General features: G+C 42.8%; 1 protein-coding gene across 1 annotated transcript in view; it reads left to right on the plus strand.

Annotated features, from left to right (window-relative positions):
• Positions 1–14,850, plus strand: part of rnf17 (ring finger protein 17) — a 28,133-nt gene extending 13,283 nt beyond the window's left edge. The window contains exons 17-37 of the mRNA XM_075478542.1: positions 294–409; positions 752–869; positions 960–1,077; positions 1,536–1,793; positions 2,349–2,496; positions 2,726–2,838; positions 4,111–4,201; positions 4,311–4,432; positions 4,574–4,763; positions 4,993–5,104; positions 5,783–5,946; positions 6,578–6,697; positions 6,920–7,000; positions 7,191–7,313; positions 7,402–7,458; positions 8,379–8,489; positions 8,563–8,686; positions 8,820–8,955; positions 10,011–10,197; positions 14,200–14,321; positions 14,416–14,850. Coding sequence (XP_075334657.1) covers positions 294–409; positions 752–869; positions 960–1,077; positions 1,536–1,793; positions 2,349–2,496; positions 2,726–2,838; positions 4,111–4,201; positions 4,311–4,432; positions 4,574–4,763; positions 4,993–5,104; positions 5,783–5,946; positions 6,578–6,697; positions 6,920–7,000; positions 7,191–7,313; positions 7,402–7,458; positions 8,379–8,489; positions 8,563–8,686; positions 8,820–8,955; positions 10,011–10,197; positions 14,200–14,295 — 2,585 coding nt within the window. The 3' untranslated portion in view covers positions 14,296–14,321; positions 14,416–14,850. The remainder of the gene's footprint in view (positions 1–293; positions 410–751; positions 870–959; positions 1,078–1,535; positions 1,794–2,348; positions 2,497–2,725; positions 2,839–4,110; positions 4,202–4,310; positions 4,433–4,573; positions 4,764–4,992; positions 5,105–5,782; positions 5,947–6,577; positions 6,698–6,919; positions 7,001–7,190; positions 7,314–7,401; positions 7,459–8,378; positions 8,490–8,562; positions 8,687–8,819; positions 8,956–10,010; positions 10,198–14,199; positions 14,322–14,415) is intronic.
• Positions 14,851–15,015: the final 165 nt, after the last annotated feature.

The following is a 15,015-nucleotide window of genomic DNA, read 5'->3' on the forward strand; positions in this document are numbered from 1 at the left end:
ATTCGAAGCTTGTTAGAGGTTGGGGGAGGGACCTGAAAGTTGTATCAGTTCGAATTTTCCGACTTTAGACTCGCAATTTTGAAAACCTGCCGACTGCAGCTTTAATCCCAAAAAATTCTGCCATCCATGTTCTTCAACGAAGTTGCCAATGTGTTTGGGAAAGAAAAGTGAAGGCGCAGTATTTACACCATCAGATTTATGTGTCATTTTCACTGTTGTAGACTATCAATATAAATTAGAATAATTCCTTTTTTGCACATGACATCATTAACCGTAACAACTGTCACATTCAGGTCACCCTGGAGGCAGAATGGTGGAAGTGCGGTATGTTGATTTCGGCAATAAGAACATCTTGTCAGTGAGCGACTTAAGGAAGATCAAAGATGAGTTCTTTGCTCTTCCTGCCAAGGTGAGAACTCAACATTTTTTGTGATAATAAAACTACATTGCAGCTATGACTTAATATGGCTAAAAATCATCCAAGAAAGAGCTTTTCTACCTGTGTTTGTATTTGGTCCTGCAGTCAGGTAGTATCATTGAACACGCCTGGATGAGTTATTTTACAGATGTGATTAGATCTCAAATGTTGTTTACCAAGAAGCCAAAAGCTTGCTTACACTACATAAAACTAAAAAATAGATTTCTTTTCCAGTATCAAGTAATAAAACATGCTCAGTTGTTAGCTAACTTTTTGCTTTACACTTTTGATAACTGCACGGTTAACTCAGAAAGTGTCTCTTCCTCTATCCAGGCGATCCACTGCTGTTTGACAGATGTGATTCCTGTGGATGGAGAGGCCTGGAGTGAAGCCTGCACCAGCAGATTCATCAGCCTCGCTAACCAACAACTCCTCACTGTTGTGGCTACAGGTACTGGCTGTGAGATGCCAAGCTGTCACAAAATCGGTGTCCGTGCTTTGTGGGTTTTTTTTGGTGTCAGTTGTCAATTTTCTCCCTCAGGAACAGCGCCGAAGACTGAGCCTTTACCTGTCCAAGTGTTTGAGACTGGCTTGAACGGGCCACAGGACAGCATAGCTGAGCTGCTGGTCAAAGAGGAGCTGGCCTCCTTCAAAGATGGGTGAGACTTGCTTTTTTTCCTTGTGTTTTGTATTATCCACCTCTCCTTATAGTTAGCTATTTTCACACATGAACACCTGAGTATGTTCATGTGCAGACATTTTGACTTTCCGCTCTCATGTGTTGAAATTCAGGGAGGGGATGCAGGGAAACGTCTGTCTTTAGCACACAGGAGGCAGGACGTGATGGCGAAATGACACTGTAGCAATCGCTGAGACCACTCCTTGTTTTATTGATATAAGTACTGCTGATGTCTGATTATCCAATGATGTTCTGGAAATTTTCCCGGGGGGCTCGGTATAATACTCTGAAAGAGATTTGCATGAACACATGCCACCACTGAACATCTCTAAAGCATTTCAGGAGTACAGTGCATGTGTGAGAACACTTTTCTGATCCTGTGTTGCCTGTTTTCTTAATCATCTTCTCTCCTTGACCACACTGCCTCCTCTCCTGCAGACTGAAGTCCAAGAACGCCGAGCCCTCTGCTGATGATTCTGCCATATGGGACCCGCCCCTTGAGCTCGGTTCACCAGAGGAGGTGGTTGATTCTCCGGACCAGATAAACCCTGTAGAAAAGAACGAGGAACCGATTCCACTTCAGCTTCAGCTTCAGCTCCCTGCCCAGCTCAAAGACCTGAAAGTCAGAGTCAGCTCTGTCAGTTCACCGAGCAGCTTCTATGTCCAGTTCACCCAGTACAGCGCTCAACTCCCAAGGTCGGCAGTTAAAACAGACAATTATCAACTGATTTACCTGATAAAAAAGTCCAAATTTAAGTACATCCAACCATGTTGTAAGAGAATTGACTGAATATACTCAACGTTAATTATTTATAGAGTTTCACAAAGCTCAGTGGAAGTGATGTGACCAGCAAATTAATTTGAGTCAACATGCAACACATCGATATTTATTCCATCAAGTGTTTAGTCTACGGAAAAAGTGTTATTTTACAGGAAGTGCATCATATTGAGGCATTTTAGCCTCTTCTTAAAAAACATTTTATGCCTCTTAATCAGCCTTCTTTCCCTCCGTGGTATTAAAAAATGTTATCAAATATTCTTCTTGGTATTGAGCTATCTAATGTTGTGACAACCCTAATGTAAACAATAAAAAAACCCAGCAATAGATCTACAAACTATTATTACTAGTGCACAGCTAATACAGGATGTTTAAACATGCTGTTCTCACCACCTTCATAAATCTATATGCAGCAAGTAAATAATGCATGATGTCATGAGCATTCATTGTGATGGTTTTACTGTCTTTTTCAGGATATGTGAAGCGGTGAAGCAGGAGTGTGGACAAATGGAGCCCCAGGATGTGGTGTGGATGGCAGACATGTACTGTGCTGCACACATTAATGGAGTCTGGGAGAGAGGGCGGATCTGCTCTGATGTCACATCGAGCAACATTGCAGACGTATAAAAACCCAGCATGAGATTTTTTTTGCACAGTTCTTCTACAGCTTGACAGTTTAAGTGAAAGTATTAATGTTGTTGAGATGTAGCTGTAATGGTAGTTGTGGATGGCTACTATGAGTCAGACATTTGAAATGATTCAAGTAAAATTGAAGAGCTGTTTATTTTTAAAGCTGTTTACTTGATCTAAATGATGGTGATAATGGTGTCTCTGTGCTGGCTGGTACCAGGTGAGGCGCTGTGACCACGGCAACATACTGAAGCTACACGTCAGCACCCTGCGGCCGCTGCCGTCCTCTTTGATAGGCTCTGTGGCGCTCGAGTGCACTCTCAGTGACATCAGGTGGCACACACACACTGGACTTTATGCACCACCACACATGCATTTTTTTTTTAAATGTTTACAGAAAGGATTAAACTCTTAAAAAAGAAGGATTAATAATCCGTACTGGTCAGTAGAATAAACCAAGGGCAATGCACCTTAACATGTAACAGTTCACTCTCATCACAGTAATATTATTATTAATAAACAATAGCACAAGGAGGCTTCACACCTGTTAATTGGGTACTAAACACAACCAGTGCTAAAACAGATAAATCCCAAATCAAAACAAAAAAACAACTTTAAACAAAAAAAAATTACCAAAAACCAAAAAGAGCCAACAAATTAAATGAATCAAACTTCACATAATCAGTCTCTTACAGGAATAAAGCAGTCCCGTAGCTTTATAAATCGTTGCAGGCCTGATAGCTCTTATTTAGCATACGTCCGCAGAATAGCAGTCCCAATGATGGCGGCTCTCAGCACAACCAGGTGGAACGAGTTACTCACCCCACCAGGGATTACCAGTCTTAAATGAACGGCTTCAAAACTGCTCCAACTCCGGTCCAACAGTCCACTCTGGATCACGTGCTTGGTCCGGTTCTGTAACTCCAAGTTCCAGGCAACATTTCCGAAACGTTCGTAGCTCCTGCTAGTTGGTAAAACATCAGATAATCCACAACGCCATAAAATCCAGCTTCTTCGAGAGCCGCCACCTGCCGAGTGACGCCGTTCGTATAGCTGGCGCATACACCTCCGTTACCGTTCCCACCCCCAGCCATCACAGCCAATACAATTGCTCAAACTTGATATTGCCCTTGACTGACCAGTAAGGTAGAAACAGGGGAAAGTGATGCATTTACTGGCGGTAGTAAATAGTAGGAAAGTAGCAAACACAACATTTACTGCGTGTTTTAAAGTCAACACATCTACACGTGTATGTTTAAGACTTTGGCAAGGCGCAAAGCATCAAAGGTAAGTGTAATACACTAACAACATTAAATAGAAAAATAATTATTACAGTTTAAGATGGGAAAGGCCTACAATGCATTGTATTCAAATAAATGTATAAGGTGAGTAAGAAAATATAAAAGGAGGTGATATATAACCTAGGGGGTTACACTTGTAATTGAATTGATTAAAATACTTTGCACTTGCATCATTTTCTTATCACAGCCTGTTAATTTCTGTGCAGTTTTAGAGTATAATTCTGTGCGTATGTTACACTTTGATGGCTTCTTTCTTTTTCTTTCCCCACGTTGACCGTTGCTCCTTCTCTCTTCTCCCTTTCAGGCCCGCAGGAGGCCGAACAACCTGGACAGATACAGCCTGTGACCTAATCTCCTACTACCTCACCGGAGCCTCGGCTGTGATCAGCATCAAGGTCTCTCTTCTCCTCGCAACTATCCATTTATATGCATCAGAAGGGGGTCTATCTTTTGTTTCTTTAATGACTTCCTTTCAGTGAATAGCTAATGTTTTTCATTGTGCAGGAGTTGACAGACGAGCGTCCAGTACCTGTCACTCTGTTCTGCTCCAACAAAATGGGACAGTTTATCAGCATTGCAGACTTTTTGGTCAGTGAGGGCCTCGCCCTCAGGCAAAGAAAAACGAGGTGCGTGTGTGTGTGCACGTGTGCCACATGCATGGGAATATGTGGCGGTCTTGAATCACATAACGTTTTAAGCAGCTCTTTTCAAATGTTTTCCCAAATATTAGAAGCTGTAAATGAATTTGTGTTTCTGTCCTGTTGCAGAGATACTTTAGTTGAAGAACCCAAAGAAACTGATGTACAGACTCCAGCCAGTGAGACGCCAACTGTTGATGAGGAGGGAACCCCCACTGATCCGTTTGTTTTTGCTGCTCCCTATCCCACCCCATCTTCCCAAAACTCCACTCCCATCCGTCCAAAACCAAGCCCCCGCACCATTATCACTCCTGAAAAGGTGATGAAACACAGACTGTACTCTCCATATATAAGAATAAGCTTCATGCAATCAAGCAAAAAGCTGAACCACACAACAACAACTTTTTGGTACTTTTTTTTTTTTTTTAATTAAAGTTTGAATCCCCTGAAGAAAAGTAAAACAGACTTGGAGGCAAATGATTTGAATGAAAATGATTTATATAACTGCCCTTACTGAAATTGATGTGTGCTTTTGTTTGTGTTCACAGGTAAAGACTCAGTTGTACAACCCACCAGAGCTGCCGTGCCTCGGTCACATCCAGATCAACGTTTCTGCCATCGGAGAGGATGGTCTCATTTATGTCAGAACACAGAATGCAGGTACGGGAGATAAACTTCAAAAAATGTTTTTATATACGCTGCAAACTGGAACGTTTACGCTGGAGTTAAAGGGGAAAATGGCCTAAAACGTCTGAATCTTTCCATACTGCATGGATGTTATACTCAGCTGTTAAAGACTGAGCAGTGTTCGTTCAAAGTCAAAGTCACCCCAAACTTCTGTACACTGGCTGATCTAAACACCAATCCAAAACTGCTAAGGAGGCCGCCTCTACTCCAGCTCTTTCCTGTCAAACCGTCTGACTTAATCATTGTCATTCTTTTTCCATTTGTGCCTTTCTGAGCTGTACTCTTGGGGATTTTGATGCTGCTATTTCTGCCTCAGACTTTCTACATTTGCACATGGAGGGGCAGAGGTGTTCCAGATCACAACTGCCAGATGTAAACCGTTATTTCTGACTGAATTGACATAAGATTTAAGAGGAAGTTGAGGAACTACCATACATTAAAATGGAAGCACGAGTTGTGGATGTGTGGTATTTCTTAGAAATATCTTCAAATAAGTGATTAGAATGTTTGTTTTGTTAATATTTACTGCAATTGTAATAAGCAGAAATGGCCAGAAATTAGGTCCAAAGAAGAAAACAACCGTCAGCTGCCTCAACACGTAGCTTTAAGAAGCTGTTTAAAATATTTATTATCTGTATATCTGTCTGTCAGAGTATCAGCTGGACCAGCTGAAGGAGCGGATTCAGCACAGCATGAAAACGTTGCCCAGACAGAAGCCCTACACGTGGAGGTCAGTGCTGGGCTGTGCCGTGATTGGACCGGACATGTTGTGGTACCGAGGTCAGCTGCTGGAGGTGCTGGGAGGACATGTTAAGGTCAGGAAGACGCATGCGAAAAAAACCTTTTTAAGTAGCTTCATCAACCAATATGACCCGAAGAAACAAGACGGCAACTTTTTTAACTGAGCAGAACTAGATCGAACTTGGTTACTAAGAACCTGCCAGATATTGGATGGACTTTTGTCATTGACAATTTTCTTTGACTTTTCTTGTTTTTCATTTTATCTTTTATATTTTTTTTCATTTTACTTCAGTAGGGAACCTTTGACATCAAATCGTGTATGCAGCTGTGTTCTAGTTGTAATGTTCACCAAGCAGTTTACGCTTCACTTCTGACAGGATACGGTCAAATTTGTGAACTATTGATTGTGAAAAAATTTAGATAAATGTGCTGAACTGAAGACCGTAGCCATCAAACATTTCTGTGTGGATTGAAACAAGGTCCAGTTCCACCAGTTTGTCATCATACTGGCACATTTGGTGTTTTAATAATTGCTTTAAAAGTAACTATTTTGTGTGGGTATGACTTTGATTTAAAAAGATCTTTATTGTCATTGTGCACCTGGAATAATTCCTTGTGACTTTTAATGTTCCTACTTATAATGGATGGAGATTCACCTTCACCTGTCATACACTTTTAGTAATGTTTGAGTTTGTGTGTTTGCAGGTACAATATGTGGATTATGGGCTGGTGGAGAACATCCCAGTGGTCCACGTGTACCCAATCCTGCTGTGTGACGATGTTCCTCAGCTCTGTATGCCCTGCCAGCTGCTCGGCATCCATCCTGTAAGAGTTTCTGTGTGGACACACCTAAAGGTTCTTTAGTTGAGGGGGGGCATCCTACTTAATTCTAACTATAGAAACTATTCCAAGGATATGGTTACTAAAAGGTCTTTAATGTGAGATTTGGGTCTGGTATTGAGCCTCATTGCTGTAGAAGTGTAATTAAAAGAGATTAAAAGTTCACAGGGTCATCTCCTTTCTTTTTGCTTTTTGCTGTCTCCTCAGGTTGGAGATAAGTGGCAGCAGGATGCAGTGGCCTTGATGAGGGAGGTGCTACTGGACCGCTCCGTGGATATGCAAGTTGTGGTAAAATATACTCAGAACCTTGTTATGTCGTCACACCTGAGTGAATATCCAGTTCTCTGGAAGAATACATGTTTTTATTAACCTTTATTATTATAAAAGTGGCCTTTATGTTTATGAGCTCAGGTGTCCGTGGAGTGTTTATCTATTGAATATGTGTGACTTTTAAGATGTATTTGTTTTTATTTGCTAGGAACTGCCAGCCGACCTGAGGGAGCCTCTCACCGTTGAGCTCTTCCTGGACGGCTTGAGTCTCAGCAAGATCCTGTGTCACCACGAACACGCCTCCATGGACAAGACTGTCTCAGCACAAAAAGTCTGCGTGCCTGTTTGCTTCTTTATTTTTTCCCCAAATGAATCGGTGTTGCCAAAAGTTACTGAGAAATATTTGCATTTCTCTGCAGGGGCTCACACCGAGGCCTGCTGCCCCCCTCCTGGACGACTGGGATTTCAATACTGAGGTAATACAGTTTGAATTAAGACTGGAAACTAACTTAGCTGGGTTATGTGTGCAGCTGCCACTTAATTAGTTTTGACAGTCTGCCTCTTTGAAATATGTAGTATAGTTTCGTGCAACCATACGAATGTATTTGAACATAAATTATGATCCACGTATGCCATACGTCAAACTGACTTTAATTCTCAAATACTTAAATTCATCAATTCTGCAGTTTGACCACAGACAGCTGGAACTGATTCTTCTCTTAGGCACAATCTTGTCACAAGTCGTGCGTTGTACTGGCTTAAGTTGTGAAAATGCCCCCCCCTCCACAGTCTGAAATGCTGAAGTAACATAACAACCAGCCGGCTGGCAGGGGGTTGACGAGGGAAAAATCGTGTCACGATGCCTCTGCTCGATAAATCCTGGGCTTAACTATCGGCTCATTTCTGCTTGTTTTAAGTTTTTAGAAACTAAGGTTATAGTTGGTTTGGTGTTGCATGCATACATATTTATGTGATAACAAATGGGAACTTGGGTTTATTAAGTCATCACACTGAAATGTAGCATACCAAAAAGAATAAATCATGACCTAATAACTCATAAAAGTTGTGGAAAAGTATTAGTCGCTCCATTTTTTCTACTATGGAACAGCAAACCATGAAGGAAATAGTTCAAACTTTCAAGGTACAAAGAATGCAGCTCGATGTGAACTGTGAGTGGAGATGAAGATGAGGGGGCCGGATAATTCTACTCTGAGCTGGAAGTGTGATGTAGAAATCTTTGGCAAATCTGAACAGCTCACTGGCTTCCACCAAAGCAAACGTCTTGTTAGAAACCCAAATATATTCTCAACCAGAAGACTGTAGATTTAAATTCAGCAGTCTGACACACACCAAAGATACAGGAGAGACGGATGTATTATGTTTTGTTTTTCTTAAGGGACTGTGGGGCCCAGAGGAGCTGACGCTTGGGCCCTTTGTTACCCCAAACCTTCCTCAGGAAGGAAAACACTTTAAAGTCAGGGTGAAGCATCTGTGGACTCCTAATGAGGTATCTACAGACACAAAGTAAGCACCGTGATACGATGTGGTCGACAAATCCTGAGTCTTTGTCTGTCCTGCAGTTGTTTCTTTGGCCTTTGGAGGAAACGGACGATGTGAGGTTTATTGGAGAGACTTTGGATGAAGCTCTGAGCAGAATTAATGCGAACATCAACTCTCTGCCACGGCTCACCAACTTTCCTCACGGTAACTGGTTGCTTAGTTTCCTGACCATTTCCAGAGATATAAACAAGTGAAATATCAAAAAACATCTATTTAATTCAAATATTCTGTCACCGGCTGAATACATGATGCCACTAACACTGTGCGTGGTTTCCAGGCGGTCCGTGTCTGGCAGAATACAGTGATGGCCAGTACTACCGGGCCAGGGTGATGCAGATTACCAGCATGGAGCCCGTCATGATCCTGGTCCAACATGTAGACTTCGGCTCTGACGACACTCTTCCCACCAGCAAGTATGAATTTAATGCACTTCACGCCAGTTTGGTTGAATAAATAAGCTGGAGCTGAAATGTGGGTTTTGATGCTTCATTAATATGAGTACAACTCTGCCAGTGGCTGTTAGAGGCTGCATATCAGTGCTTTGAGCCAAAATGGTAACGCCAGCATGGAAGACCAAGTAAAGACAAATAGATTTAAAGATCATGAGAAGTCAGATGAAACTTGGGATTGAGTGAACAAATCAAATCAAATCAAATTAATTTGTAGCACATTTAATGTACAAAACATTTCAAAGTGCTTTACATAAAATAAAAGCATTGCAGCAGGGAGTGGAAGAAGTATTAAAAACACATGAAATAATATAAAAAGAAACAAATAAAATAATTTAAATGAATTCAAAAACAAGCAACAGTCCAGATAAGTTAAAAGATATCGTGCAGATTTCATGCATAGACACATGAGAAGAGAAATGTTTTTAACCTGGATTTAAAAATGTCTCCATTTGGTGAAAGTTTAATCTCCACTGGCAGTTTGTTCCACTTGTTTGCAGCATAACAGCTAAATGCTGCTTCTCCATGTTTAGTCTGGACTCTGGACTGGACCAGCTGACCTGAGTCCTTGGATCTAAGAGCTCTGCTGGCTTTATATTCTCTGAACATATCACAGATGTAAACCATCAGCAGACTTTAAAATCTATTCTGTGACTGACTGGAAGCCAGAGTAAAGATTTTAAAGCTGCTGTGATGTGTTCAGATCTCTTAGTCCGGGTTAAAACTCCAGCAGCAGCAGTCAACATGTGGAGCATGTTAAAGTCATGCAGTTAGTAAACAAACCATTTCATTACCTGAGCCACAGCTGGCCTATGTGCTAAACTGAATAAATCTGAATAAATGTTTAATAGATGTACATGTAATAGGTCCAAGAGAATAGAATAGAAAATACTTAACAAGAGAACTGTAAAATACCATGAAATGACAATATGGCGTTAAATTCAGGCACAGCAGCAGGTCTGTTGCAGCTGTAAATGCAGATGTATGGAAATCTTTAGTTTCTGTTCTCTTCTTGCCAGGCTGCGCCAGATGCCAGCTGAGCTGCTGCAGTTTCCGTCACGAGCACTTAAAGTCAAAGTTGCCGGCTTCAAAGCTCCGAGAGTCAACAAGGAGGAGGACGTGCTGCCCTACAGCCCCGGATGGAGCGTGAAGGCTGCCATGGAGATGATCGACCTGCTGCACTGCAACCTCACAGCTACTGTTGTGGTGAGAAACATGCAGCCGATGACACGAAGAAGCTTTAAATGAGTCAGATACTAAGATTGTTTTGTCTGATTAAATAAACTGATAGAAAGCTCAACTCCAACATTCAGATTTTAAGATGTGAAGTTCTACAGCACCATACGTTAAAGTGTTGGATGGAGGGCCGCAGCAAAGGATTTTTCAGATACTCGCGTAATCTATTGATTATTCCATCAGTAATTGAACATGCTGTTTATGGACTGAGCTACATTAAATAATTTTTTCATATATAAAGCGCACCGGCCTATAAGGCGCATTTAGCGAAACAAAACAGTCAGGTAAGTCAATCAGTCAAACTTTATTAAACTTATTCACAATAACTCCCAACCTTGCTCAGTTGTAACATGTAAAAAAAAAGTCTGATACCGCTAAATCAAACCGTAACGTATTCACAATAACTCTCAAAATTGTTCAGTTATATCATGTATAATTGAACACAATACACACTTTTTCAGTTCATTCCTCGTCCACAAATCCCTCAAATTCATCATCTTCAGTGTCCGAGTTAACCCTCTAACCGCCAAAGTCGCAGAATTGCGACATGACGTCAGCATAAACAAAACAGTCTGTAGATAAACTAAACGGGCTTTAAGGTGTTCAGTCCTCCTACCACTAGTTGGCAAACATGTTACCCTTTCAAACAAGACCAAGCTCACATCATTTTGTAGTTCACAGTGTTTTTATAAGGCAGTGCAAAAAAGCCGCGCGAGCTCAGACGGAAGTAGTTATTCAGAGCTGTTCTGTAGAGACGTGCGAGTCGAATTTTTATTTTCAGCGAACTATTAGTGAGTTTTTAACACCATGGCTTGTAAGAAGTTGAACCTCGCAGAAGCATTGAGCATGCTATTTGCCGATTCCAACTCCGAAGGAGAGTTTTTACCTCGTGAGGAGGAGGATCGGACGAGCACTCATGCTTCCCACGGTGAAACTTCCGAAGGCAATGGTGCCAGCATGCGAAGCGAGGCTGTTCTCCAAGCACACACACACACTCCAACTCATTCGGTGCCGTTATCCAACCTCAATGGAGTGGGTGGTAGTGGGGAACGCGGTCGCAGTGTCCGTAGAGGTGTTGGTCGAGGAATCAGGGGTGGGAGAAGTGGGTCTGGTGTCTTTAGCATGCGCTCTCTCCATCCAGCCCCCGGTGCCGCGGCGCGCCTATCCGCCAGCGCAATGATCCTGACATTTTACCACTTGTTTTATTATTGTATTCCTCATTCCTGATCATTATGAATAAGGTTGAACAGGTTAAAAAAAAATAAATCAATTCAATGTCTTCCACTTCTTGCATGTGTTTTCCTACCCTATGGTAGCCTAATGATGACAGTATTTTACCACTTTCTCCTGTTTTCTTGTTGGTTTCCTCCTTATGAATGATGGTAAAAGACAGAAAAATGAAAATAAGTTCAAACATCAAGTCAATATCCATCATTTCCTGAAAAAATATAGGCAACTTTTCGCATGTGTTTTCCTACTATATGGTAATGATGATATAGTAATATTTTACTACATTATTCTGTTTTATTGTTGCTTTCCTGTTCCCTGATCATTATAGATGATGATAAATAGACAAAAAGAAAAAAAAAGTTTTAAAACAAGTTCATAATCACTCAATTCCAATATTTCCTGAACATAATGAGATTCAAAATGGCTGCCACCTGATGACGTCATAATATGCAAATTAGATCAATAATTTCATACCCCACATAAACTATGGATCATGGGCAACATTTTTCTAATGTACAGTAGGCATCTATCTTTAACCCCCTTTCAGCCACCAGCTTTTGAAATATTAATGTCAAAATCCAGTATTTTCAAAAAACAATCTTGGCGCCTAAAGGGTTAAACAGTTGGGCGATTACGGCATCCAGCATGCCCGGATCCCTCTCGTCATTATCAGAGTCAGTGTCGTTGCTGTTACCTGGCAGTTCAGGGATGATTCTGGCCTTCGTGAAAGCTCGGACCACAGTTGAGACTGATACCTTAGCCCAGGCATCCACGATCCATTGGCAGATAGTAGCGTAACGCTGCGTGGACACCAAGGGCGACCTACGCTACCTGGTAGCGTTGGTGACACCTTGGTGACACCTTGGTGACACCTTGGTGATACGTTGGTGATACGTTGGTGACACCTTGGTGACACCTTGGTGACACCTTGGTGATACGTTGGTGACACCTTGGTGACACGTTGGTGATACGTTGGTGACACCTTGGTGACACCTTGGTGACACGTTGGTGACACCTTGGTGATACGTTGGTGACACCTTGGTGACACGTTGGTGAAACCTTGGTGATACGTTGGTGACACGTTGGTGACACCTTGGTGATACGTTGGTGACACCTTGGTGACATGTTGGTGACACCTTGGTGATACGTTGGTGACACCTTGGTGATACGTTGGTGACACCTTGGTGACACCTTGGTGATACGTTGGTGACACCTTGGTGACACCTTGGTGATACGTTGGTGACACCTTGGTGACACGTTGGTGACACCTTGGTGACACGTTGGTGATACGTTGGTGACACCTTGGTGACACCTTGGTGACACGTTGGTGACACCTTGGTGACACCTTGGTGACACGTTGGTGATACGTTGGTGACACCTTGGTGACACGTTGGTGACACCTTGGTGACACGTTGGTGATACGTTGGTGACACCTTGGTGACACCTTGGTGATACGTTGGTGACACCTTGGTGACACCTTGGTGACACCTTGGTGATACGTTGGTGACACCTTGGTGACACCTTGGTGATACGTTGGTGACACGTTGGTGACACCTTGGTGACACGTTGGTGACACCTTGGTGACACCTTGGTGACACGTTGGTGACACCTTGGTGATACGTTGGTGACACCTTGGTGATACGTTGGTGACACCTTGGTGACACCTTGGTGACACGTTGGTGATACGTTGGTGACACCTTGGTGATACGTTGGTGACACCTTGTTGACACGTTGGTGACACGTTGGTGACACCTTGGTGACACCTTGGTGACACCTTGGTGATACGTTGGTGACACCTTGGTGACACGTTGGTGACACCTTGGTGACACCTTGGTGATACGTTGGTGACACCTTGGTGATACGTTGGTGACACGTTGGTGACACCTTGGTGACACCTTGGTGACACCTTGGTGACACGTTGGTGATACGTTGGTGATACGTTGGTGACACCTTGGTGATACGTTGGTGACACCTTGGTGATACGTTGGTGACACCTTGGTGACACCTTGGTGACACGTTGGTGATACGTTGGTGACACGTTGGTGATACGTTGGTGACACCTTGGTGACACGTTGGTGACACCTTGGTGACACCTTGGTGACACGTTGGTGACACGGTGACACCTTGGTGACACGTTGGTGACACCTTGGTGACACGTTGGTGACACCTTGGTGACACCTTGGTGACACGTTGGTGACACGTTGGTGACACCTTGGTGACACCTTGGTGATACGTTGGTGACACCTTGGTGATACGTTGGTGACACCTTGGTGACACGTTGGTGACACCTTGGTGACACGTTGGTGACACGTTGGTGACACCTTGGTGACACGTTGGTGACACCTTGGTGACACGTTGGTGACACCTTAGTGACACCTTGTTGACACGTTGGTGATACGTTGGTGACACGTTGGTGACACCTTAGTGACACCTTGTTGACACGTTGGTGACACCTTAGTGACACCTTGTTGACACGTTGGTGATACGTTGGTGATACCTTGGTGATACGTTGGTGACACCTTGGTGACACCTTGGTGATGACAGAGCAGAACATGTTTGTGTGGATTAAATGAAGCATTGAGGGGTTTTTGTAATCGCATTCAACCTGGGCTGAAATGATTCCTGGAGTAACTCAAAGAGCAGATGTTGGTGCAGCTGCATCTCAACAACAAAGTTGTCTGTTTTTGGAAACCTTTTCCTCGGCTTTGTTTGTGACTTCGTGTCTCGTCCTCCCCCGTAAAGGCACGAGAGCCGCATCTTTCGGTGCTGCTGTACAACGAGAAGGAAGAACTGGTCCATCTGCCTCTGGTGAGAAGCGGACTGGCTGAGCTGGAGTGAAGGGGAATGAAGATGCTCTGCTCCAGGTAAAGTGCATATTAAAAACTACACGATTAAAGCGGTTTATTTTTTCCTTTGAATTTATCACACTCAAATCTGTCCGATAATCCCTTCTCATAGTAACGTGACTGATTGGCATCAGATCACAGAGCGTTACACCAAAAGCTGGAGCTTCAGACTTCATTTAGTAGCACCGCTGCTCCTAAAACCAGATTCGGACAACAAGATTATCTGCGCCACTGGATTGTTACTTTGTTCACGGCTTAACCAAATTCTGTTCAGTTTCCCGAGCATACCGTGCCGTCTTTGTGGTTTGCTTGTTTGTCATTTTCCTTTTTGGGCTTTTGCCCTCAGGCGTCGCCTGACAGGGCTCTCATTAGTCCTAACTCCTCCCCTGCCGACTGTTCAGAATATCAGTTAAATATCAAATATTTAACTGTTCGCATGCAGACGAAGTCGACAACGCCTCGTGATCTGTGGCATTGCGATTAATTTTCTTAACTCTCGTTTCATATTCACAATACAGCGCTTTAAATAATCAAACTATCTGTTCAAACTGGATTGGGTTTTAAATGTAAACAAACAGCAGTAAGCTTGAATCATTGTGTTTCTCTGACTTTATTTTAGCTTCTCCATGTCATCTTTCTCCAGGGTTCCTCACTGAGATTGTGTTCGGGGATCTTCTTGGTTTCATTCTGTTGTTTTACTGCTGTTTTTTAT

This window comes from Odontesthes bonariensis, chromosome 12 (assembly GCF_027942865.1).
Source record: "Odontesthes bonariensis isolate fOdoBon6 chromosome 12, fOdoBon6.hap1, whole genome shotgun sequence".
Classification (NCBI taxonomy): Eukaryota; Metazoa; Chordata; class Actinopteri; order Atheriniformes; family Atherinopsidae; genus Odontesthes; species Odontesthes bonariensis.